The following is a 26,428-nucleotide window of genomic DNA, read 5'->3' as shown; positions in this document are numbered from 1 at the left end:
TTTGATATTGTTTAGCAGGTCGGCTTTACCGAATTGGAAAAAATCATGCATATATTCATGTAGGTCTGGATTACTTGCATTGCAAAGAGGGTCTTGTAAGTGTGAAGTAACTTTTCTAAAACCATATAAATTCAGCTGTCTGATAAAGCTCGAAATGTGAGTCGTTTTGAAGATGGATCTATTGCAGCGCAGATAACTATCCAATAAGGTATAATTCAGAAGAATAGTTCTTCCCATGGTCCCCCAAATTATGGTATCCGTTCTTGAATTCAATAAATACCATAATTTTTGAGGAAATCTTAAATGAGTCAGATAACCATCGCCTTGGAACATTTCAACAGAATTATAACTTTTCAAGAGTGGAAGGTGGAATAAAGAATATCGCTGAATATCGCCGAATCAAAGCAAAACCGAAGCGAGACAAACGAGCTCGGAAATTAATTTTCCAAAAGTCATTGCTTTATTCCAAAACTTGGCGCTATTTTAACATAAACTTTGATGCCATATATAAATTATTTAAGTACTTACCCAGAGTTGCAAATAATAAGGCTTCATAAAAAACTAAATAAAAACCCGAGGTGATTGGTACGCAAGTACACACTATCGTAACTGGACTTTGTAATAAATAATAATATAAAATAAATGCATTATCGACATGATTAGTTTTTCAAATATTTTTCATACATTTTTTCATAACAAAAACAAGACGTGTTCGGATGATAAAACATTTTTTGAAAATTTGGTAACTAGGTTGTCTCCTATTTTTTTCATTTTATCTTGATAAAAATGTATTAATTTAAAGGTAAAATGAAGGCAGTAAAATTATTTTTTCAATGTCCCCAAAAATGACAAAGTTGAGCTTTCAAAGTGAATTTGAGTAAAACAAACGACTGCTCAAAATGAGACACATTCACCACAATTAACGATTCAAATTGAGGTACCACGCATATTGCTACGCCAATCATTTTATGAACCTTGACGTCACAAGATTATCAGCAGGCCAGCGAGATTCTCCTAAAATATCAACATTTTGAATATAAGATATTTTTCATGAATTCAGTTCCGTCTTCAGCATTATTTGTAAATAACACGAAATTTCGCTGTATATTAGAAATTATAGAAAGTGAATGCCCCCAGTGTCGTTTATTATCCAAACCTACCCCAATCTTCAAAATAAACAAAAAGAATAGTACCGAAGTGACGTTTACTTGACAGTAGAGTGCGGAGTGGAACGTTATTTGCTTGACAGATTTGAAGCTAGCATTGCCTGAATGTTATTGTTGAATAGTATTTTGATATTATAGTTTTAGAAATTTTATTCACATTTTGATTTATAAAACTTAAAATGGACAAAGAAAGGTCAGTATTTATTTATTGAAGATATTGTTAAATAGAGCATTACGTTGTTTAGTTTTAGATGCATTTTGCAATTACAAAACATTGCACAATTCAATGAGTCATGTTTCAGGTTTTCTATGTTGCTTCTGGAGCCGGGGGAAATTTATTTTGAAGACTATTCTGCGGTTTGGCTGATGAAGGAATCCTCTAAAATACAAGAAAAGCAAACTGGTCGCCTAAAACTATGTTCTAAATCGCTAGTGTTCGAGCCGAAAGATCGCGTGAAACCTTTGATAAAAATACAATACAAAGAGTGCACTATGATATGTCAATGGGAAGAGAATGTCAACTGCAATACGAATAATATTATAACTGTCAAGTGTAAGCAGTATGCGGAGATGCTGGAAGGCAATATAATTGCACCTTACAAATTTAAAATAGAGGATAATGAATTTTTATTTCTTTTAAATTATGCTTCGATCGCCGATTGTACTCAGCAGATGAATCAACTGAAGAGGGCGTCCTCCCTGCACGCCTGCGAGCAGAACAGCATGGTGGCCACCATCTCACACTCGCGCTATTCCCGAATGAGGTTTGATCCGCTGTGGCTCGATGATCTCTATGATAAGATTATTCTGGAAATTAATGCAGACCGTGTGACGCCACTCGTTCAGAATCCCGGGAAAGTTGTACTGACATCAAATACACTGTTCTTCCAGCCTTGCAACAATATAGAACCTGTAAGTCAAAACATGTGAAACGCAAGATATTCTGCCATTTTGAGAATTATTATTATTTACTAATTTAAACGCCCTGATGGGCTTTTACATGATACATATTTACTGCATAATACATAATGATTCCAATGAGATTCCAACACAGTTTACAAAACCCAGATTTCATTGTCCATGAAATATATATATTATTATCAAGTTTATTTTTATTGATGTGCAATCATTATTTTTTGATTTCAGAATCCTGTGCTCAAAATAAAAATATGTGATATGAAAAGGATATTCAAACGAAGATTCTTATTAAGGCAAATCGTAAGTGGTGTTGTGTTACTTTCATAAAAGGTTTCATGTGAAATCTGTTACAATTCGATTTTATGGGCTGAAGTTCCTATTTCTAATTCATAATACCACAACTAGTAGTTCTGTGAACAGTAGACCTCGCATCTAAAGCAGTATGTTTCTAATTCATGATGCCACAACTAGTAGTTATGTGAACAGTAGACCTCGCGTCTAAAGCAGTATGTTTCTAATTCATGATGCCACAACTAGTAGTTATGTGAACAGTAGACCTCGCGTCTAAAGCAGTATGTTTCTAATTCATGATGCCACAACTAGTAGTTCTATGAACAGTAGACCTCGCTTCTAAAGCAGTATGTTTCTAATTCATGATGCCACAACTAGTAGTTATGTGAACAGTAGATCTCGCGTCTAAAGCAGTATGTTTCTAATTCATGATGCCACAACTAGTAGTTATGTGAACAGTAGACCTCGCGTCTAAAGCAGTATGTTTCTAATTCATGATGCCACAACTAGTAGTTATATGAACAGTAGACCTCGCGTCTAAAGCAGTCCTATAGCGCATTTGCGAGATTTTTGGCATTGCATATACACTGCATAAATGGTACAATTATAACGTCTTAGGCTTTATTACCTGTAATTGTTATAAATAAATGTACAAATTATATACACGGTGTCCGGAAACTCGTAGTACAAGCGGGAAACTGGAGAATCTACACCACATGGGGAACCCAAAAAAACATAAAGTTTTTTGATTTGAGCATTTTTTTAAAAAAAAAAAAAAAACCAAAAAAAAATATTTTTCGGCTATTTTAGGGTTAAAGTTTTTTCTGGTGTTTAGGGTTGAATAACAGATGTTTTAACCCTGCAGAGCAGAAATATTTTATGATTACACCGGGTTAAATGAAGGGTGATTTCAAAATAATGCTTCAAATCCGAGTTTCTTCATTTGTTTTACTTTCAAATAGTTTTAATTAGTTGGGTACTTTGATCTTCAGTAATAATTTATAAGAATTTGATTAAAAAAAAAAAAAAAAAATCAACTTTAAACTCGATTTACTCGATAACGAAAGCTCAAATAAAAAAAATATATACTACAAAATCGACTCCAAATGTGATGTAGATTCACCAGTTTCCCGCTTGTACTACGAGTTTCCGGACACCCTGTATAAATAAATAAAAAATAAAATAAATAAGTATGTTTCTAATTCGTGATGCCACAACTAGTAGTTCTGTGAACAGTAGACCTCGCATCTAAAGCAGTATGTTTCTAATTCATGATGCCACAACTAGTAGTTATGTGAACAGTAGATCTCGCGTCTAAAGCAGTATGTTTCTAATTCATGATGCCACAACTAGTAGTTATGTGAACAGTAGATCTCGCGTCTAAAGCAGTATGTTTCTAATTCATGATGCCACAACTAGTAGTTATGTGAACAGTAGATCTCGCGTCTAAAGCAGTATGTTTCTAATTCATGATGCCACAACTAGTAGTTATGTGAACAGTAGATCTCGCGTCTAAAGCAGTATGTTTCTAATTCATGATGCCACAACTAGTAGTTATGTGAACAGTAGATCTCGCGTCTAAAGCAGTATGTTTCTAATTCATGATGCCACAACTAGTAGTTATGTGAACAGTAGACCTCGCGTCTAAAGCAGTATGTTTCTAATTCATAATACCACAACTAGTAGTTCTGTGAACAGTAGACCTCATATCTAAAGCAGTATGTTTCTAATTTTCTTTTATTTGACCCCTCAGGCTAATTTCTTCAGTTTTGCAAACAAACAGGTATTACCCGTAGGGTCAATTTGTTCGCTTTTGGGAACAACTCGTGGTTTTGTAGAAAGAGAAAACACTACGCTTTATATTCAAATCTAGAAGTTAACTACAGATTAATTAAAATGTGCTCCTCTATGAAACCAAAGGTTCCGATTGCAATTTATGAAACTTTGTAAAAAACAAATTGTATGATACAACATTAAAAGTGAGGTGACAATAACGTTTATAATACATTTGTCTAATAAAATGTGTGTTTTTTTTTTTTTATCAGTAATTTTAGTTCAGTGTGTAAACGAAAAAACTTAAGGTGAGCCATTTTTTTAAATATATTTTTATGTTTGCATTCAAAATTTTAATAATTAAAAAAAATATATGTTAACACTTCTTTTTTACTAATAAAAGTAAAAATACCAGAAACTTCTGAATAAATTCACAAATCTTTTTATAAAATATTCCGCTTGATATTCTGATTAAGGTGGCTGTATCTTCATTTATATCAAATTTTTGTTGTATTTTTAGGGCCTTGAGATTTACAATGACAATAATTCAGCAATTCCGCATATCTACCTCGCCATGCGCAACCAGGAGGACAGAGATGAACTCTATTTCAAAATAAAAGAATTGCCCAAACTCAAACTAGATAACATGGAACAGAATGAAATGACTATGCAATGGCAGAATGGAGTACTGTCCAACTATGATTACCTTCTGTATCTGAACTGGTAAGGGATATTAAATATGTTTTTTGCTCTTATTCACCAAATTATTGAATAATAATAACATGGCATTTATATAGCGCAGTTTAGTGTCATTTCACTTCAAGTGCGTTTAACTATAACAAACTTAAAAACGGTAATTTAGTATTAGTGGTCATGTTCTTAAAATTATTCCTACAGTGTTCCTTACCCAATACAGATCTAATATTATAACACTAAATATACAGTTTATTCAAAGTGATGACAAAACTTAGAATACCAATAACTGCAGGACAGGACAAAAGAAGTATATTAAAACTAAAAACATAATATAAAACAGGAGGCAATTTGTGCTCAGAAATAAGAATCTTCTGAGCAGATATTTTAAAAAGTACAAGGAGGCAACCGAAACCAAACAATTACCAGAAGTTTTAGAATATGGTTTATTATAAAATATCGAATGAAGAGATATGTACATACATATGACTTTCGATTCAATAACATGTCATTCAATTGATTGTTAATCAATACTATGATAATTAAATAAGCAAATGTAGTCCATGCCTACAGCACAATTTATTTTAAACAACTTGTGTGTATTTTCCACTTCATATTGGAAATTGTTCAGACGGGACCAATCGAGTAAAAGCTTGTATAATATAAAAATATATAGATATAGACAGAATTTTTATAATTTAAGTGATTTTGTTTGGAATATTTTTATTTAATTTCTGTAAGGCTAGCTTTAGACTTGTAAGTTTTTTCGTAAATTTACGACTTCTAGCCAATGGGCATATTGGATTTTTAAAATGCAATATGCCCATTGGCTAGAAGTCGTAAATTTACGAAAAAACTTACAAGTCTAAAGCTAGCCTAAGAGGAAGTAAGTATTTTCTACAGAATTACATCAGCTATTTTTTGGCATGTAGTTTGATATGCTTATTAAATGATTTTGTATACGGTGTCCGGAAACTCGTAGTACATCCGGGAATCTGGTGCATCTGCATCATATGTAGAACTCAAAAAACTTTTTTCTTTGATCTGATCACCGAGTGAAGAGGGTGTCGCTCCCGCTCATAATAATATTATTACCTGATGTTCCTGACATGTAAGTATAATTTGTATTACCGTCCACTTTTTACTGTTTATTTTCATTTTAGTCAACCACTTTCTCGTGTCTAAAAAACTTCAGAAAAATTACATTTTTGTTATATTTTTATTTTACATGAATAAAATTTTGTTGTTTATTTTTGCAAGTTCATTTTTTATAAGTGAAGATGACATCTTACGCCTTTTTCATCCGCAGTCTGAAATGGGTCAAGCACATTTGCAAAAATCATTCTGTTCGGGAAATAGTTTGCCAAACCTCCATTCCCACAGCGAATTCTGTTGAAAATGAGGCTGAAGAATGAACTAAAAAAAATGAAAGTATACTCCTACTGTTCAAATATACTACTTATTCCATTTTTACTTAATTTCAGTTATGCTGTTAGAGTATCCAATGTATTTCTGTTCTTTGTTATTTTTTTTTCATCACAGAAGTTTTTGCATTCTGTATTTCGTTTTATGACATTACATTCTATTTTATGATTGTCGAAATACATGTGAATTATACAAAACAACTTTACCCGTCTTAAACTTTAATTTTCCATATGACAACATTTTGATGAAAATATTGCATTTTTGATAAATCACACGCAGTGCGGCGTGCGCCTGGCCGTGTTACTCGCTCGGGCATGCCCGCCAGTAGGTTAAACAGCTTATATTAACCCCCTGGCAATGATTTAAAAAATTCTAACTTCAGACTCCATTTACTCGAAAACGAAAGATCAAATCAAAAATGTAAAAACGACTACAAATGTGACGTAGATTCACCAGTTTCCCGCTTGTACTGCATATTTCCAGATACCGCGCATAGTTCAGGATTAATTAATCAATTAATTAAATTTTTTAACTTAATTTTCTGTCATTGTAGATAATTTAATTAAATGTTTACAGTATTAATTCCAGCAGCATCCATAAATATTTATTTTATATCAAGTCATAGTTTTTAAAATGTTTTTTAAAAACTTTTTTACAGCTTGGCTGACCGCACAAAGAATGATTTAACCCAATATCCCGTTTTCCCATGGGTCATCAATGATTATTCCTCTGCAGAACTTAATTTGGACGATGTGAAGATTTACCGAGACTTAAAGAAGCCAATAGGGGCGCTGAGCCAAGACAGGCTGCAAAGATTGAAGGACCGATATGAAGAGATGGCTCCACCTAAGTTTCTGTACGGATCTCACTACTCTGCTCCAGGTTTAGTTTTGTTTTATCTAGTAAGTGTCATTTTATATTGACTTTTATTTCTTAACTAAAAATATCAAGACTTATTTTCCAAAAGATTTCTAAAACCATGTTTTTTTGTGTTGTGGCGAGAAATCCGTTGTGTGGAATGTAGCAAGTTGATAAATAAACATTAAGCAAGAAAAATACAACAAATCTCTTTCAGTGATTAGTGCTTGGTATAGATATCGTTGCAGAAATGTAATACTGCTGTAACAGCCGATTTTACATTAGAGTCAAGAAGTTCATGTCACATTATATATGGATAAATGAAATTTTAACCCCTACATTGGATTTATTATTCCCTTTTGCGTAGTACACCGTACATCGACAGCAGTAGAGTTGATTTGTTTCGTTTGCGGATCTAACTGAGACAATGAGACAAACTCATAAAAGTTTATGTATTTTAACTAACTAACTAATCCTTAAAACATTGATATTTACAGTCAGCCGAAAAGCGTGTAACATCACGGTACATGCGCGGCAGTACTGCAGCACTGCCATTCGAATTATGAATTTGCGTGAGACGACACGAGACACTATTGCGTACACTGCGTACTCGTTAATTCTTTAAGTTTTTAAGTTCCCAAAAAATTATGTTATTTTTTGAGATAATATCTATAACATTTGTTATGCCGAAACATTAATTATATGAAATTCCCTCCACAGAAAAAAATCTTAAAGTAAGCTCTGAAAAATTATTAAAAACATCTTTTGTTATTTTATGCGGCATGAAAAAATTCAGGGTATCTTTAAATGCAATTTAAGCACTTGTCGAGAGATTTTTGCTCTATTTGAAATGAGTCATGTTTCTTTCAAACCATCTTTGAACGCTTACCACAGGGGCTTTAAAATTTCTTTATGTTTTTTAAATTTCATTTTTAAAATTTCTCGTTTATTTCTAATAGTAAATTTTGAAAGCATATTTCATCATCTTTCGAAAATAGTTTTCGGATGCGTTCAGAAATACTCAATTTACTTGGATTTCATTGCAAAATGGAAATATTTCTGACAGAATATGCCAGACGCTCGATGGGTTAAGCTGTTGGCCATATAATCCTCATGCAACCATTTAAATATCAGAGGAAAAATAATCTTACGAAATAAAAGTGTAAATAGTACATTATGTTTATAATTTATTCATAGATAAAGGCGGTTACAGTGGTATTGATTTCTTATAACAATATACTTCTACAGAATGATATTTAATTTTAAAAAGTCTTATTACAAGCAAGAAACTAATTTGCATTTAGACACATGGCTTTTAATTCTTATCTGTAATAAAATTTTGTATTGTTGATTTGGTTTTGTGTAAGCATTTTTGACAAAGATGAAAGTGTTATTATCAATATCTGTTTGAAAACTATCAATAAATATATTAATTCCTGGCTAAATGACTAGTAATAATTGTAGATTAAATAATTTATTGCGGCAGTCACATGACTGTCATAGGAGCCGGTGAGTGACTCAACAGAAGTCACACATATGTATGTGCTGTAACTAATAATTGCTCATTTAATTTGCATACTGAAATCGTCTACATATATTATCTCGAATTTGAAGTGGAAACACAACTTGCAATAGCCATTCCAAGCTAATGTGTGAGCTGCCGTGCTCAGGCTGAATGACTTGGGGAACAGTGTAACAAACGGTGTCTCTGAGAAACAGGGTCGCATCTTGGAGTATTTAGACCTTATCCCAGCACTCGGGGCTCTGCTGGAGTAGACCTTCTATTTCCATAGATAATCGTGGGACAAAAATTGGACCATTCGAAAACTCCCTCTTCCCTCGTGGGGCCTTCAGGGAACCAATGGGGAGTGGGCTCCTCTGTCGTGGGGCCTTCAGAGAACCAAGGAGGTATGGAGAGGAGAGACGAGACCCTTTTCCCTCGTGGGGCCTTCAGGGAACCAAGGGGGAGTGGACTCTTCTATCATGGGGCCTTAGGGAACCAAGGAGGAGTGGAGAGGAGAGACGAAGTCCTCTTCCATCGTGGGGCCTTTAGGGAACCAAAGGGGAATGGAGAGGAGAGATGAGGCTCTCTTCCTTTGTGGGGAAGGCATAGCCACATATCCAATGACAACCCTGGTGAACTTTATAAAAGGGACCTGGTGATGTTAAAGGAATGAGGTAAAATGGGTGATAGCACAATGGGCCTATGGCCTAAGTGTTCATGGGAACTATTCTATAACGGGCGTATCAGAACATCATTTTTAGTAAAATATTTTAATGATTGTATGGTAAGAAGTTTCATGAATTTCATTTACATAATTTGGTTTTCCAGGTCCGAAGGTGTCCGCACTACATGCTGTGCCTTCAGAACGGAAGATTCAATCATCCCGACAGAATGTTCAATGTTTTATCGGATGTCTATCGCAACTGTTTAAACAACATGTCTGATTTTAAGGTAATTTCGAAGCATATGTTACACTATACTAGCCTTATATTCTAGCCATTCCTGAAAATATGTTTTTCTAATTTCTTGTTTAAATTTGACGACCTCCGTGATTGAGTGGTTACAATCCTTGGCTACAAATCCGGAGGACGTGGGTTCAAATCCTGTGCACAAAGTAAAGTTTATTTTTGATTAATTTTTGTTATTTCACAATTTATTCATTTAAAATAAATATATTTGCGGCACATTCCAGAATGGTAGATACTTTCAGTAACGGCCTGGTCTAAGACCACCATTCAGAATCGAAACGTTGCTTGAAATGGCTTTGACCGTGTTTAGTGACCAGATCTGAATAGCCAGGTATCTCACCATCTTCCTCTTACCCATCTCCTTCCCCTCGCTACTACCTTCAGCCTCACAACATACCCCAATTGTGGATGCCATAGTCTCACTGGCTCTAGACGGTTGGGAGTAGTTGGGGACTCTTGTGCGGCACACACAATAAAAAATGCATGTATTATTATGTATGACTTAAATATGCACGTAGTCTTATTTTCAAAATGAGTTTGTAAGTGTTAATGTTTATAATGTTAATATTATTATTTTTTTTTATTTATTTATTTTATTTTTTTCTCTAATGTTCATATTATAGTAATGCTGTCGTCTCATCTTGGGGGCGGGTAGAAGTTTTTGAATTTTGTATGGGAAAGATTTGTTATAATTTGTTATTTATTTATTTGTAGATCCTAGGAAATAAATTGTACAGCGCCCTTGAGGTGATTTTTCACAAAAACGGCGCTCTACAAATTATCCAATTATTATTATTATTATTATTAAAGGTTAAAGAGGTTGTAAAACAAGCTCGCAATTCATGCTGGCCCAAGGCTAATGTTTTTTTGACTAATTGACTAAACTAACTAAAAAAAAAACATTAGAAAGAAATTTTACAAGATGGCAAATTGTAGGAAAATGAATTCATATCATTACTTTCTAGGAGTCTATTCCGGAGTTTTACGATTTGGAAGGTGGTGGAGATTTCCTTGTGAACAAGTACGGTATCCAGTTTGGGCACCGGCATGATGGCACGCGGGTGGACGATGTGCACCTGCCCCCGTGGGCCGCCTCTCCGCTGCACCTGGTGCAGACCATGCGCCAGGCACTCGAGTCCCCCTATGTGTCCCAGAACCTGCACCACTGGATTGATCTCATCTTTGGCTATAAGCAGACGGGACTTGAAGCGGAGAAGGCAGATAACGGTAATCATCATTTGATTTGTACCCTTATATAAAACCATATTTTCTTTTCTCGTCTGGCCGTCTGGCATCCAGCTTTTTTTTTTTATTTTTAGTTATCTTCTATTCTATTTTTATAATATGTTTTTATTTAGTTATCTGTGTTTTATTGCACAAAAAAAGACAATAACCATCACGCCTTTTCTCCGCAGGGGTAGGCAGAGAGGACGGACCGCCAAACAACTTGGTCTTGGCACACACTCTTTGCCTCATTCACATTCATACATCGTCTCATACATACTCTTTTATTATTCTGACTCTTGACATGGCCCGACTCAAGTATCTGATTTACTTGGTCGTGCCATGTCTTCCTCGGGCGTCCCCGGCTTCTGCTACCATTCACATTTGCATCGTATATTCTCCTTACACTCCTTTTTTCACTGCTCATTCGGTCTACATGCCCATCTAAGCGTCCCTTTCTTGATCTCTTGCATTAAACTTACATCAGCCTTGCACTCTTTGCGGATCTCCACATTTCTCACACGATCATACATGGTTTTACCACACATACGCCTCAGGGATCTCATTTCTACAGCAAAAAGGACACTAGAGCAGTAATTTTAATGTGATGCTACTATACTATTATAAACTAATTTACTTGGAATTACATCTAATTTATTCCTTATTATTCTTTAAAAATTTACCCCTTTTTCCATTTTCTTAGCTAATAATTCAAACTTAGAGTAAAATTTGAGTCGATTGTCTATTATAATGCCCAAGTATTTGATTTCCTCTACTTCCTCTATTTCTTTGTTGTCTATGATAATTTTATTTGTTATTTTGTCGTAAATCTTCATTTAAGTTTCCTTTTGTCTCTCTTTTACAAAATCTGTACAGTGAAACTCGTTTAAGAAGTTCATAATTTTGCAAAAAACAAATAAGTTATTACGAAAATAGAATCAGCTGGCTCAATGCGAAAATTTTAGCATCAGCTATCAAGAAGTTAATGATGTTTATGTTTTTTATGCAACTAAAATAGTTTTTCTGTTTCTATTCCAGTATTCTTCCATCTCTGTTACGAAGGAGCCGTTAATCTAGACGACATAGCCGACATGAATGAAAAACATGCGTTAGAAGTTCAAATAATGGAGTTTGGACAGATACCCAAGCAAATATTCAGGAAGCCGCATGTCAGAAGAATTCTACAAACAGTCAGAAGACCTCTAGATGATCATTTACAAATGCAAGAACAAATCAATGAAATAATTCACAAAACCAAATGCAATATAACAAATATCAAAGAAAGCGCATCCTTTCATTCTCACCGGGAAGGCGTAAGCTGTGTGTTGATTTCTGAAGATGGAAAGAGAGTTATTTCTGCGGGGAAAGATGCCTTGTTGAAGGTCTATTGCCTGGAAGAGAAACGGCAAACTCGGAGTGTGAGCATCGGAACAATGTGTCTCAGTTCTTGTGTGCAGATGGACGATAATACAATCATCGTTGGATCGTGGGACAATAATATGTAGGTCTAAAGCCTGGTCTCTTGCCCACTACATGTATTTATAACATGTTTTTCATTGGCCACGACAGCAAAAACATTGTGTGTGCATACACAAATTTGTTTCAATGTTTTGTAAATATTTTGTGCACAGGAAACCTTTTTGTAAATATTGATATAATATCTTTTATATTTTATAATATGTGCAATTGTAGAGTTACAGGTAAATCATTTTATAGAGACCCTTGCTTTTGTAGTGGTGTACTCGATGGATGAAAAAATTATTTAACAATACATAATTTATGTATTTATCGAATATCAACGGGATAAATATACCATACATCATAATTCATGTCACGGAATAACAATTAACTGTGGCATTTGATCATAAAATGACGACAGAAAGAATAAAATTAATACTAGAAGGAGATACAAGTATATACAAAATATTATCAACAAGTAAGAGTAGACTTACATTGTATTAGTAATGATTTAGAAGATATGATGGTAAAGCCTTTTTGTACCTAGCTTCTGAGCAGTTAAACAGATCCACTACATCTGCGTACCTATTACTAACTTCATGTAATCTAGGTACAAGCTAGTTTGAAATGCTCAGTCTTGGAATTGTTACAATTAAACAGGGTTTTAGAATGAGTAGCTCTTATGGGTACATGAAATTCAATGAAGTTTATTAAATCAAGGCTGTCTACACTGCCATTTACAATTTTGAACATAAATATTAAGTCGGATATAATTCTTCGATCTGAGAATTTTAATAAATTTAATTTTTGCATTAAGTAATTATAGTTTATACTTTCAATGGGAGTTTAGTTTTTGTTAGGAATTAGATGAAACAAAAAACATTTGTCGAATTGAATCGCGAGTCTAAATTTAATCGGAAATGGTTGACGTCGCTACCCAATATCTTTGGGCACTTGCGGGGTAAGAGGGGACCGCGAGAGGGTGTTCTAAATTATGTAGTATGAAAAACTTTTTTGAAACATTCGATAGATGCTATCGGTGTGCACAAATATTTTCAAACGAGACCTCTTAAAAATGATCCGCTTGTACAAATTTTTTTCCTGTTGTCATCTTTATTTGAATTCATTGTACTGAGGAATTTTACGTTATTCAATTCATTTTGACTGTATGTTACATTCCATAATATACATTTTTTTTATTCAAGTTTTGGAGTACTATGTCATAATATTCATTGGTTGAATTTTTTTTTTGTACACAATTTTATAAAGCTTTATTTTTTCAGAGTCATGTACGACTTGGAATATGGCCGAGTTGTGGACAGCTTCAGAGCACATGATGATTCCGTAAGCTGTTTGATTTGGTCTTCCAAAGGTAAATTAATGAGTTATTTTTAGTAAAGTAGAACCAGTTTGCTGTACATACTACGCTTATAATGAGTTTTGTTACCTACTTTGTAGTGACAGAAATTGCAAAAAAATTGAGAATGAAGAAAAAATGAATGGTTCGGAAACATATCATCCAGTATTTTAATAATATGACATAAGTTTACAATTGATATTTTCACGGGGGGTTCATAAATTAAAAGGAAGATAATGTATTTAGATATATACCTATTTTGTAAAATTAAAGTTTAAGGACGGGTTGTTTCGGAGAATTTGGACAATTCATCAAATTTCAATGTTCATTTTCTGGTTCTGTGTAAGTCCTATTCAAGTTCTGTTATTATATCATTGTAGGCTAGTTGCTTGACAAAACTGAAATAAAAACAGAATTGAAAAATCTTTCACAGAACTTGAAAATGAACGTTGAAATTTGATGAATTGTTCAAATTCTCCGAAACAACCCGCCCTAAGTATTACAGAGTTACCTCATATTTAATTTCAAGCCCCATTTTAGATGAACTTATATTATTTTGTTTATGAAGACAAAACTGTATTTCACCAAGGTTTAATATTAAGGACGAGTTGTTTCATAGAATATGAACAATTAGTCAAATTTCAAAGATGATTTTCAAGTTCTGTGAAGGTTCTATTTAAGTTCTGTTATTATTTCAGTTTTGTGAAGTCCCTGGCCAATAATGATATAGTAATTGAACTTGAAAATCAACTATGAAAATTGTTGAATTGTTCAAATTTCGTGAAACAACACATCCTTAGAATATATATTTTTTTTAAAATTTGAGTACCGCAAAAGAGTCTCAACTGCTCCCAACCATCTGGAGCCATTGAGACTATGGTCTATGGCATCCCCAATTGGGGTGTGTTGTAAGACTGAAGGAAGTAAGGGAGAGAAGAGGAAGGTGGGGGTTTAGTTGCTGGCTATTCAAATCTAGTCACCAAACACGGCCATTTCAAGCAACGTTTCAATGGTGGTGTTACACCAGGATGATGCTGAGAGTATCTTCCACTCTTAAAAACCTAACAAGAATAACTGCGACGAATGAATAAATGCAACTGCTGAAAGTTGAAAGCCGAAACGAAACTAGAGAAAGCGCAACAACATATATTGCATAGCTAGCGACTTAAGACAATAATCTAAATCTAAAAAAGGTTGAATTTTGAATACGAAGACAAAAGCAAACTGCATTAAAATCTAATTTATTATTAGATTTACAAATGCCATTAAGCAACATTTGGAGAAATTGGAAAAAATGGAGGAACAAGAAAATAAAAATGTACAAAAGTTTACTTCCAACTACTGTAAATTAAAATAACAACACGCATTTAAGTGCAAGGTCCAGCTGCTGGCGCGGGTTTAGGGCTCGACCAATCTTGGTGACATGCTCGTCTAACTCCAGAGGACACGTGGCATCAAACATTGTACTATGGCAGAGCACAAACATTGTCTTATTTTGTTATAGGTTATCGGATTTCACCATCAGGTTGATTATGTTGATTTTTGTACTGATTCTATAATGCATAACATGGGTACATCAGGTTGTTCGGTCGCGTGGATTCTAAAGGAGGAATTTTAATGGCATGCTGTTTATAAAGTTCTAATATTATTATAATGCAAGTTTGTCATATTTTCTCATCTTTTTAATAGGGGTTTACTGGACTAACGCACTTTAGAGAAAAACGCCAATGTTCTTCAATGATAATTGTGTATGAAATTTTGCTTTTAAGATGGTGTCTTGGTGTCTGGTGGTTGGGATTGTGCCGTGAGGGTATGGGGATCTCTAACAGGCTTCGGCAAAGGTACTTTTAGGCCTCTGCAAGGGTTGAAGACCGAACTAGATCATGATTCCAAAATCACCTGCCTTGCTCTCAACAGGTAAAAGTTCATAAAATTCCTGCTCTGATTCAGTGTCAATCTATTTGCTTTCATTTTATAAATAATTTAGTTTAATATACCTTCCTTTATTTGTTATTTTATTCTCATCTGTACACACCTTGACCCTCGGAATGCCATCCTCCCGTGACTAGTACTATATTGTTTTATTATAGAGCGGAGACATTTTGCTATATCCTATTTTACCTAATTCCTTTAACAGTATCCCGGTCACTTTTTTTTATTTTATTTTATTTATTTTTTTTTAATTTTTTTTTTTTTTATTCATTTTTGGGAAAATCAACAGTTTACATTTTTACAGATTGTACAAAAGTAAAATAGCCAAAATAAAACCAATTACGGATTTCCTCCTTGTGATTTTACGTAAGACAGCATTAGAAGAAATAATTAAATTTATGAGAAATGTGAAGTTATAATTATATAAAATAAAAGAATTGTATAAAATAATAGAACAAAATAATACAACAAAAATAAAAATAAAGGGGAAAAAAAACTAAAATTTATATAAAATAAAAGATTATCGATACATTGGTAACCATAAGAATACAAACAATATTGTGCATATAAATCATATCATAACCATAACCATTTTGATTGAGGTTATGATAATCTCTATCTCGTCTGTAAATATGGTACCGTGGATCGAAAAGTTTCTCATTAAAGATTGAATTGTTAAGCCATGTTTCACTGAGACATATAATGTCATAGTTGTTTAATAATACATTTTGAAGAAAAATATGTGTCTTGGTTCTGAGACCTCTTAAGTTTTGATAGTATAATTCTAAAGATTCCATTGTATTAAGTGTATAGTGCAGTTAATATAAAGTTGCTGGAAAGTTAGTTGATGGAAATATTGTATGTTTTTAGTTTTTCTAGATCATTATAATTATTTATGCAATGGTGATTTGTGTTTTCATTAAGTCTTACATAAATTTTATAATTTTTGATCCAACAGAATTTGAATTTATTAATTTTGGTAAACTCTCTGACCTTTTTGTAGAGTACTTTGTTTTTATGAGTTAAATGTTCATTTATATAGATCCGTTGTTTTCCATTAAAGTTAATATCCTCTGCTGTTAGGCCCCTTCTTGTCCGGATTGCTGCTATGATTTCGTCTTTCTGTTTCCTGCCCTTTAGTTTTACTATAATATTCCGCGGTCTTCCTTCAATCTTCTCCTTGGGGGTGACTCGGGTGGCGTATTCAATGTCGTCGCTTACTATATTTAATTCTGAATAGATCCTTTTGATAATCTCCGTCAGGTTCTCTTGTTTTTTTTCTGGAATCCCAATGATCTCTATGTTATTAATGCGTGCGTGTTGTTCGTTAGCATCCAATTGTTTTTGTAATTCTTTAAATTCACTTTGTATTACGGCGTTTTGTTCCAGAGTTTTTTCAAGGTTGTTGTTTTTTTTTGTATCAATTTTTTTTTCTAGAGTTAATATTTTATTTTTTAATTCCTCGATTTCTTCTTTATACTCGTTTCTGATGATTTCCAGAAATTGTACCTTAAATTCTTCAAACTTTTTGTCAAGAAGTTGGAGGAGTTGGGTGTCCATAGTATTTAGTGTTTTTGCAGTTGCTCGTGTAGTCATTTTGGCACGAAATATTAATTAGTATAACTTCACTTCACTATTAAAGCTATTAAAATATAGATATTTAGATTTTAGCTAGAATTTTTTATTTTATTTTGAGATATTTCAAGAGTGAAATAAAAACACGACAGCTGTCATTGAATGTTATTGTTGTAAAGTTCACTCAGTCATTAGCTATGAGGCTATGGCTTCTGGTTCCAAAATGTGTCTTCCCGGGTCTCATCTCTCCTCCTTGGTTCCCTGAAGTCCCCATCTCCTCCATCATCCTCATATTGTAATTGATACTATTTTTAATATCCCAAGTAAAAAAAAATACTTAATACAAAATTATATTATCAAAAATTCGGCAACAAAGTTTCGGCCACTTCAACAATTTCTCACCTCATTCACGCTGGGTTAAAGGTAATAAAATTCAAGCGTTGTTACATTTTAGAAAATAAAAGTGAGTTTAAATTAGACCATGAAGGGAGGTTTACAAGCTCCTCTGCGAGGATACCAGGATATCGAGCTACAATCCATTTGTTTATATCTGATTGACTATCATGTTGTTATTTTTGAAGGTCTGGGAGTACTCTGATTTCTGGCACTGATGATGGAGAAGTGATGATGTGGAATCTGGAGACAAAGGCATTTAGGAACACTTTGCCACCGCACACAAATTCTGTCACCGGCGCTTGTTTCATATCAGATGACAAGAGGCTGGTCACATGCAGTATTGATGGAGAATTTAGAGTGACAGATATCTCTACTAACTCTCAGGTATTAATTATTACTTTCTGCAATGTACAGCTTGATACACTTAACATTTCAGCTGACTGCAAATTTAAGTAGGTAGGTCAAGCTGTATGTTCACTTCTGTTTACATTTAGCCACTCAAACGATTTTGGGCACATATTGAATGGCATGTTTGCAAAATGTGAAAGTTTGCCATATTGTATCAAATTTATCTACCTTTCATAAAAAAATTGAGTCTTCTAATATATATTTGTATCTGTGATTATCAAGTAGGCCATAGACAACATACTTAAATTGAAATTATTATAAGTTGATCTACCACGTACCATGGGAAGGAACTAACACGCAGAATTCCCGCATTTATATTAAAGTTTACGATTTTTTAATATTTTATTTATAAATTCTAAAAATATGGGAAAAACAGTAAAATACAGTTAGATTCATTAGCTATATAGCACGGTAATCGGGTTATATGTCTCCATATTAAAATTCGGAGGTATGATTATTTTAATGAGGGCGGGAAATTTTCAAATCGAACGCTCGGAAAACATGGTCGCTGGACTGGTATTCGAATTATTAACGCAATCACTCGAGTAGATATTCAAACTTTAATTGAATTTCTTCATCATGAAAATATGGATTTGCGGAAAAATGGGATAGGGATCTGTTTTTATTTTTTATTTTTATTTCAAATGCATTCTATTTTCAAAGCTATAATAAACAAAATCAAATAATGCTGTTTTGACAGATGTGTATGGAGGGAAAAACATGGCCAGAGTAGAGTACTGTTTACTTCAATGATGTTACAATATAGCTAGACCTGTTATTGTCTCACAAAATTAAGATAAAATGGTGCAATAAGAATCACTCGTTTCCAGTAAATTCTTAATTCAAACGTTGCTCATGTGTGACAAAGATTTATTTTGAGATTATCTAATGATTTTCACAATATCTAAACTATCAAAACATTGTATATATTATGAAGTTCACACACCATTGAAAGAATCCAAAATAAATTCTTAAGATATGTAAATTTTAGAATTACTATTCCTAGAGAATGCCTAAATTACGGCTACCTTCTTTATTCATTAAATTTATTAAAATTATCCGAATGAAGAATTATTTGCGATTTGATGTGTTTGTTTAAAATTATTAATTCGTCATTGAATACCCCTGAGTTGCTTCATTTAATTGCGTTCCATGTTCCTGGCAGGACAGTTACAAGACAGTAGCTACTAGTACCTATTGTAACAATTTTTCTACAACTTCGCAGTATTACGCGCCGCGAGACGAATCCAAAATTTGGGAAACATTTACTCCGATGTTGTAGATATATTTAGCTCAACAATATTCCAATGCAAGTTCGCTTTAATATATTGTATGACTTCCAAGCAGAGTTAAGACTCTGGAAGTGCAAAATGTACTTAGGTATTAAATTTATGCATTATTTTAACTATATTATGTCTGTAAAATCCCTAAGGGCGTTTAATAAATAAATAAATAAGATAAACATTAAAAAAGGTGTTATGTGTATGAACGAAATAAACTAGAAGAACGGGTGGCGTTTTTGTATTCAAAAGTTGCATCGAATACTATCTCAAAGCCGACTAAAGTTACAAGCCTGGGTGCTTTATGGTTTTTGAGGTTTCGAGTGATAAGTCAGTGCGGTGCCATAATAAAGCAACGACAATTTGCAAATAATCTAAAAAAAAGTAATTTGCTTGTATTTACAAATGAAATGTTGTTCCTTGGCTTTTACTAGTGTTTTCCGAGTAATTAAAACGCTTGTACTAAAACTACGAAATCAAAAGCACTACAATTGACGTACTTTTTGCTTGCCACTTGAGGTTTCTACAGTGCGTCTATATATTTTGTAACGCCATTGGTTTACTTTATTTATGTAGCAGTTTATATATTTTGTTTATTTTCATACAGGTTTTCAGTAAAACCATGACGGAAGGTTTATCATGTTTGGCATGGGATGGCGATAGGCTGCTCTGTCTGGGAGGAGCAAACGGATCTCTATTCCTGTGGAATTTACAAACTGTCGCTCAGATTGTACAAGTCAAAGTACACGCAGGTATGTTCAACAATACCTGGTGTGTAAAAGATGTTATGGTATGTTTCTAAGGAGTGTAAAAAATGTTTGTTGAAGGACCTTGAATGTTAGAGTAATTACCACTGCACGTAAGACAATAATATGTTGTATGGATAAGGAAGGACTCACCATTAGAAAAAGGGCACTCGTTTTCTTCCTGTCTATCCTCCTCAGGTATCACAGCGGTGGCACTGAACACAAAGTGGTTTGGCACGAGACGTCTGCGGATGTAGAATGTATGCAGATAAAGCAGTTCATAAATATGTTTCAGCCAGCGGTTAAGCTATGATAAGATCGCGCGCGGGAGCGGTTCATAGACGAAACAGTGCAGGTTAACAATAACCTTGTGTTGCTTACAAAAGCAACTCATTGTGCATAGAAAAGGTGAGGGAATAGAATGAAGGTAGGACAGGGAACAACAATATTATATCAGTACAGTGGTCGCATGTATGTACATATGTATGCTTGAGATGTGTGTATAAATTGATGTATAATGTGTAATGGCGTAACCAATATTTAATAAACCTATATTGTTATTAAAAAATATGATTATGATAAACGCCATGTAATCGCAAGGCGAATCAAGAATGGACTGTAAAATTAATTGTGAACTTGAAGTTGACACAACGATGGTTAGAGATGGTGAACAGGAGGGAGTAAGGAAGGAATCCGACTTACCCCTTTGATGTTCGTCAACGATGTTGATGTTGGTTCACTCACAGGAGATGATCACAAAGAGATGTTCATCACACTGGCTTCATCAATAAACTGATTTGACAGTTAAGTTTATTGTTGTAAATGTCACACAAACGTGGGTATTGTCGGATAATGACAGGTACTTGTAGGTAATAGGATGGGAAAATATCAAGGACAATTTTAAAGGAAGATTGTTGCGTCAACACGCCATAAATGTATGTAAGTACTAAATAGCAGTGACTATCAGCTGGTTTGAATAATAAGGTTGATTGGGATTACATGATTATTTGTGAAGAGTCACAGAAAACATCCATTTATGTATTTTATTTTAAGAAAGGGAAAATAAATTCAGTACGATTTCTGAAAAAAACTGTTAATTTTGTCTGAGACTTTTTCCTATGAAATTCATACATTTTCCTTCTGAATCTATTTAGTTTTTTTTATTATTTCTTTTCCAGCGGCTGTCAACAGCATAGCCATTAGTGCTGCCTCTACCTTCATCGTCACTGGAGGAGATGACCGTCATGTCAAGGTTTGGGACACAGTGGCAGATGACTAAATACAAGAATCCCATGCTCTCACTACATAATTCATTGTGTTGATTTAAATTTTACTTATGATGATTTGAGTTTTAAGTTAACCTCTCAGACAAAGACTTTTATTTACTGTGTGTTCCTTTGAGAACTGTCAAAACCTGATAATTTTTGTGTTATTTACGAGTTTTGCTAAAAGCTTCATAACTCACGTTTTGGGAAACGTAGCCTCATTCTAAAAAAATTTTTGGAAAGATTATGAAATCCACTATCGCATTGTGTTGTAATACGTAAATATTTGCGTTTCTAAATATACATTTTATGAAAACGTCAAAAATATGTAAAAATCGCTGACCATTATTTCAAAGCCGTGAAAAATGTACTATAAAGAAATAACACTTCATATATTGAAGAAATATAATTAAAAACTATTAGTCACCTCAAAATATTAACCGTCCAAACTAAAATATTTTTAATAAATTATTTAGAAACGCAATAAATTATGAACGAACAAGATGACAGATCCAATCGGCTTAGATAATGCACCTCTACGTTCCATAGATATTCTTGAATACAGACGCGTAGTGTTATTCATTATCGATACTCTGTTTTTTAAATCATGGCAATCCGTATACTAGTGATGGAAATAAATCGATTTTTGTAAAATCTCGCGCGCTTACGTGAAAAGACGTTCTAATGTCTTGACCGCTATTATCATATTTACGTCTTTTGACATTCTAATGTTCTGAGTGGTTAAAGATGGAGATATGTACTCAAATGGAAATCATTATAATATATTACAGTGTCCTGTTGTCTCTGGTCATGCCAAAGATTTATGCCTATAAATTTACAATGGTTGAAGCCATCAAACTTTTCATTACAAAAAAATAACTAAAAGTAGGTACTTTTACCCTTTCATACTAAATTGGAGTTTTTTTAAAATTTGTTTACATATCGAGGCTCTTTACGACAACTATAAAGCAATTATTGTATAATTGAAAATACATGGACTGCTAAAGGTGGTTGATTTTCGAAATATGCAGATTGCCATGTCATTTTTTAATTTTTTTTTTTCTATGAGAACTATGTAGCATTGCTTGAAGCTGTAGATATCGACTGCTTGTAGCAGTCCATGTATTCTCAGCCTAAGTTATCTCAACAACACCCAGACCAGCCGCATCTTTGTATGCCCAGAATAAAATGATTATTTAATTATTTGGTTGCGGCGACAATATATTGTTGTGTACCCATATTCTCTTGATAAGTCAAATTTCACTTTACCGTGGAAGCTGTTACTTTGTCTGTGCGAAAATTAAATAATTAATTTAGTTAAGTGTAGATTTTGTGGATACAATAATCTGTGGATTTAAAAAATAATTTCTTCACAAATTAGTTCCTCTTATGACTGTTAATATGTACATTAATTTTGAGCATGAAATTTATTATTTAAAAACAATAATAATTATATTTCTGATGTGGCGATAATCTTAAGTCGTGATTTTTGTCATTGTAAGAAAGTTGTATCGCTATGTACTAAATTTTATAATAATGTGTTGTATTGAATAATATTTTATATGTGATTTTTCCGAAGGATCGCCTGTGAAAGTAAAATGCATATTATATTATACAAATAAAGCCAAATGTGCATATAATATTATTAGTTTTTAGTCAATTTATAATATCGTGGGGTAATTACTTCAACTAGGTAACTCTGACGGCTTTTTCGAGTTGCACACAAAACTGTAACGACACACTACTATAATAATACGAGCCATTCTCAGCGCAGCACAGTCTCTAATCTTCGAGATTTCCAGTATGGCCAGCATGCATTATACCTGAAAGCTTCCAGATTCACGAGGAAAGCGCACCGGTCTACCTGCAAGTTCTAGAATTCTCCGTGTGGCCCTACTAGACGCGTGCTTCTTTATAAACTCCACCACTGCGCTCACAGTCAGTCTAGTACGCATTTGCTCTCAGCCGCAGCAACTGAGCTACAATCGCTACTGGCGACACGCACGTCGCAAGCCGCACCGCGGGCCTGCTCCCGGATCCGGCTTTCAGTTTCAGGTCACAAGTCACCATGCCCGCCGTGCGTTTGCCGCGTGTCCACTGTCGAGGTCCACTCTGCCCGCATGGCGTCGAGGACCGAACCACATGGCACTGGGGGACCTGGAAGACCCGCGATCTTCACCACCAACATCACCATTAGAAGTCTCCACCTGCTGTGATGTGACCTACATGCATCCCATTACGATGCACACCGACACAACTACACTGACTACCAAAATAATGACACTGTGATACCACAAAAACATACCTTTATTTCCTCGTCCGTATATATCAAAACCATACCTCTATATCGCCCACACATAATACCTGTTGTGGCATTACACGGGCGTACATGTTGTATGCCACAAATACATATTTTATGTAGTAATTACCCCGCGATTTAATAAATATTCTTGTGATATTTTTAACTCCTTCAAAGATTTATTTTGCTTTCACGGACTTTTTAACCAATTTTTTGTTGTTGTTCTGTTTTGATTATATTTTAAATAGATGACCAGAGTTTAAGAATGGTTCATTTCATATTAAACCCAAGCTTTCAGAAATTCATATAAAACCAGATATAAGAGACGGTTTTATGATATTTCATCAAAATGAAAATTCAACACACCTTTAACAAGTGATATAAGAGTCATTAAAAGTGATAAAACATAAACTAGGTTTAATAGTTACCTTTGTAACCTATTTAACCTAGTGTGTGCAGAGGTGTGTTGAATTGTCATTTTGATGATATACCCGGTCACCATAAGAGACACGTCTTTAAAATGAGATTATTTAATGGGGTATATTAAAACTGCATTTTAATAGCCAGTGAAACAGGAAGAAGACCGAAATTTTTGATTTGAGATTTTCATGGCCACAAAGATGAAACATTGTGATGAAATTTTTCTGTAATTATACCGTGTTGCATTTTCTCCTTCTTTAGCCGAAGCTTCGGACAGTGTTTACAGTGTTCATCATCAGGGCAGGCGAATAAGACAAATAATAATAAGAAGATTAAATAAGGCAGTTAAAATGAAGTTTGTTTAAAAATTTCAATCAAATTGATTTTTGTGATAGTATGTTAAATATCAGACTTCAGTCAACAGCTGACTCTATAGTACATAATACTAAACAATATTTAATAAATAAGTTAAAACTTATGACTCATTGTTAGGATACATAATACGCACGAATAATGTGTTTTAAGCAAAATAATAATTTGGTGGTTTTAACCACCCAACGACAATATAATTATGATTCTAAATGTATTTGTTGAATCTACACGATCTCTTGATACATTTTTTTAAATTATCTTAAGCAGGTACCTAGTTCATAACTTTTTATAGAAAGGGAATTTAATTTCGGGAATGGGTTAGTTGTCGTTTAATTTCATCGTTTTATAGGTCACCGGTTAACTCACCAAAATGACAATTCAACCCATCTTTAAGAAGTGATGCATTCATGAAAAGTGATGAAACAAAAACTATACTCGGCGTAAAAAATATCGCACCTATTGCAAAATCTTATGAGACAATAAAGCGATTGTCTCTTTCGGGTGTGCAACGCTGGCGCCCTGATCCACGCTTCCGGATGAAGCCACCAGTCTCTTGAAACCAATTGAACGGAAAAACGGCTCAAGTTAAGTTGCTGAGCAACATCACGCTGTCGCATCCCTGATTGCAGTAGGGTCACCACTTGAGCGGCTTCGTCAGCAGTGGTGTTTTCACTTGTGCCACTAATAAGTGGTTGTTAAATGTACTTTCAATTGATATTAATTTTGTTTGGGTTAGATGTATTGGCTCGGGGAAACTTACGCTGGAATCTTATTTTCGAAGATGTGCGATTTTTGTGATGCTGAGTGTAGATTAAGTAGGTTAGGTTTATATGTTAGTTTTTTTTCATCGCTTTTAATGACTTTGTATCACTATGTTGTGTTAAATTGTCATTTTGTTGAGTTACCATGGAACCCATTTTAAAATTGCTATTTTTTTTTGCTCTATAAATGCGGAAGTAATAAATAGTGACGTATGATCGATGTATTCCAGTACAATAATCAAAAGAAATATCTTAAGTTTATTGATATGAACTCCATCAATATCCACCCCCAAGTTTAGTTGAGCTAGAAGTTAATTTTTAGTTTTGAAAATCTTTGCCTCGCAATCACTTTTTCCATATCATACATTCCAATTAATATACCCAATTTGAAGAATTGCTTACCTAATTTAACCTAACCTAACACTTAACACCTAACATGTGTATGCTAATTAATGCATAATAAGTATTAATTAGCATACACGCATTGGATATACCAAACCAAAGATTGTACTTTGATATTGTCCCTGCTTGGTTAAATAACAACATGGTACATACTAAAATTTTATTTCCACTGGGCGACGGCCTGGACGAGAGTGTACAGTATAGTAATATCTAGTATATTTGCAGTACATTCCAGACAGAAAGATACTCTCAGTATCGCCCTGGCGAAATACCACCATTCAGAATTGAAACGTTGCTTGAAATGGCTTCAGCTGTGTTTGGTGATCTGACAGTACAGTACTCATTGAATGAATTCAGATCACTTGGTCTTTGTGAAATGTTGTTTGTTCATTGGTGATCTACAGTCTAGCTCGGGAACGATGACAAGTTACCGACATTATCGATAAAGCCTTTATCAATTGACTGTGCTTAGCTACCCAGAATGTGACATGATTTTTTGAGATGATAATGTTAAGACTGATTTGTATAGTAATATTGTTTGTCTTTTGATATTCCTGTTATTTTACGTAATTAAGTTTCTGATTCTACAAATAATATAAGATACTAGCAGTTTGACCGTTGCACCCAAAACAACGGAGTGGATTAAATTTTATTATTATTCTCAAATATCTTCATAATTTAATGCTTACAAATTGATACATTAATTTTGATGACTTTCACTTCTGTTTGTTTGGCAATAAAGCGCATTTTCCCTTGTCTCAAAAAATCCTACATCTTCGCATCGGAAGTCAAAAGACCCCAAGCGCTCATTAATTTTTTGTGTGAATATATTTTTAAATAATAAATAAATTTGAATAGTAAAAATCTGCCTTGTTATAATTTCCATTAATATAGTCTTGATTATTACGCAATCTGCTTAGCTTCCAAAAAGTGTACA

The 26,428-nt window shown here is 33.8% G+C and overlaps 1 protein-coding gene across 1 annotated transcript; it reads left to right on the top strand.

The window, feature by feature from the left end:
* The first annotated feature begins 1,226 nt into the window (after nt 1-1,226).
* Nucleotides 1,227-26,312, top strand: LOC149424684 (protein FAN-like). The gene is made up of 13 exons (XM_089630937.1): nt 1,227-1,359; nt 1,469-2,078; nt 2,313-2,384; nt 4,669-4,871; nt 6,925-7,168; nt 9,457-9,579; nt 10,562-10,823; nt 11,859-12,321; nt 13,562-13,650; nt 15,405-15,552; nt 17,724-17,922; nt 19,834-19,978; nt 21,151-26,312. Exons 1-13 carry the CDS (start codon nt 1,346-1,348, stop codon nt 21,249-21,251), a joined length of 2,673 nt encoding a protein of 890 aa, XP_089487063.1. The 5' UTR covers nt 1,227-1,345; the 3' UTR covers nt 21,252-26,312.
* The last annotated feature ends 116 nt before the right edge of the window (nt 26,313-26,428 follow it).

Source organism: Hesperophylax consimilis, chromosome 4, assembly GCF_061612785.1.
Source record: "Hesperophylax consimilis isolate HC1 chromosome 4, BYU_Hcon_1.0, whole genome shotgun sequence".
NCBI classification, from domain to species: Eukaryota; Metazoa; Arthropoda; class Insecta; order Trichoptera; family Limnephilidae; genus Hesperophylax; species Hesperophylax consimilis.
This window is presented reverse-complemented; position numbering and strand designations above follow the sequence as displayed.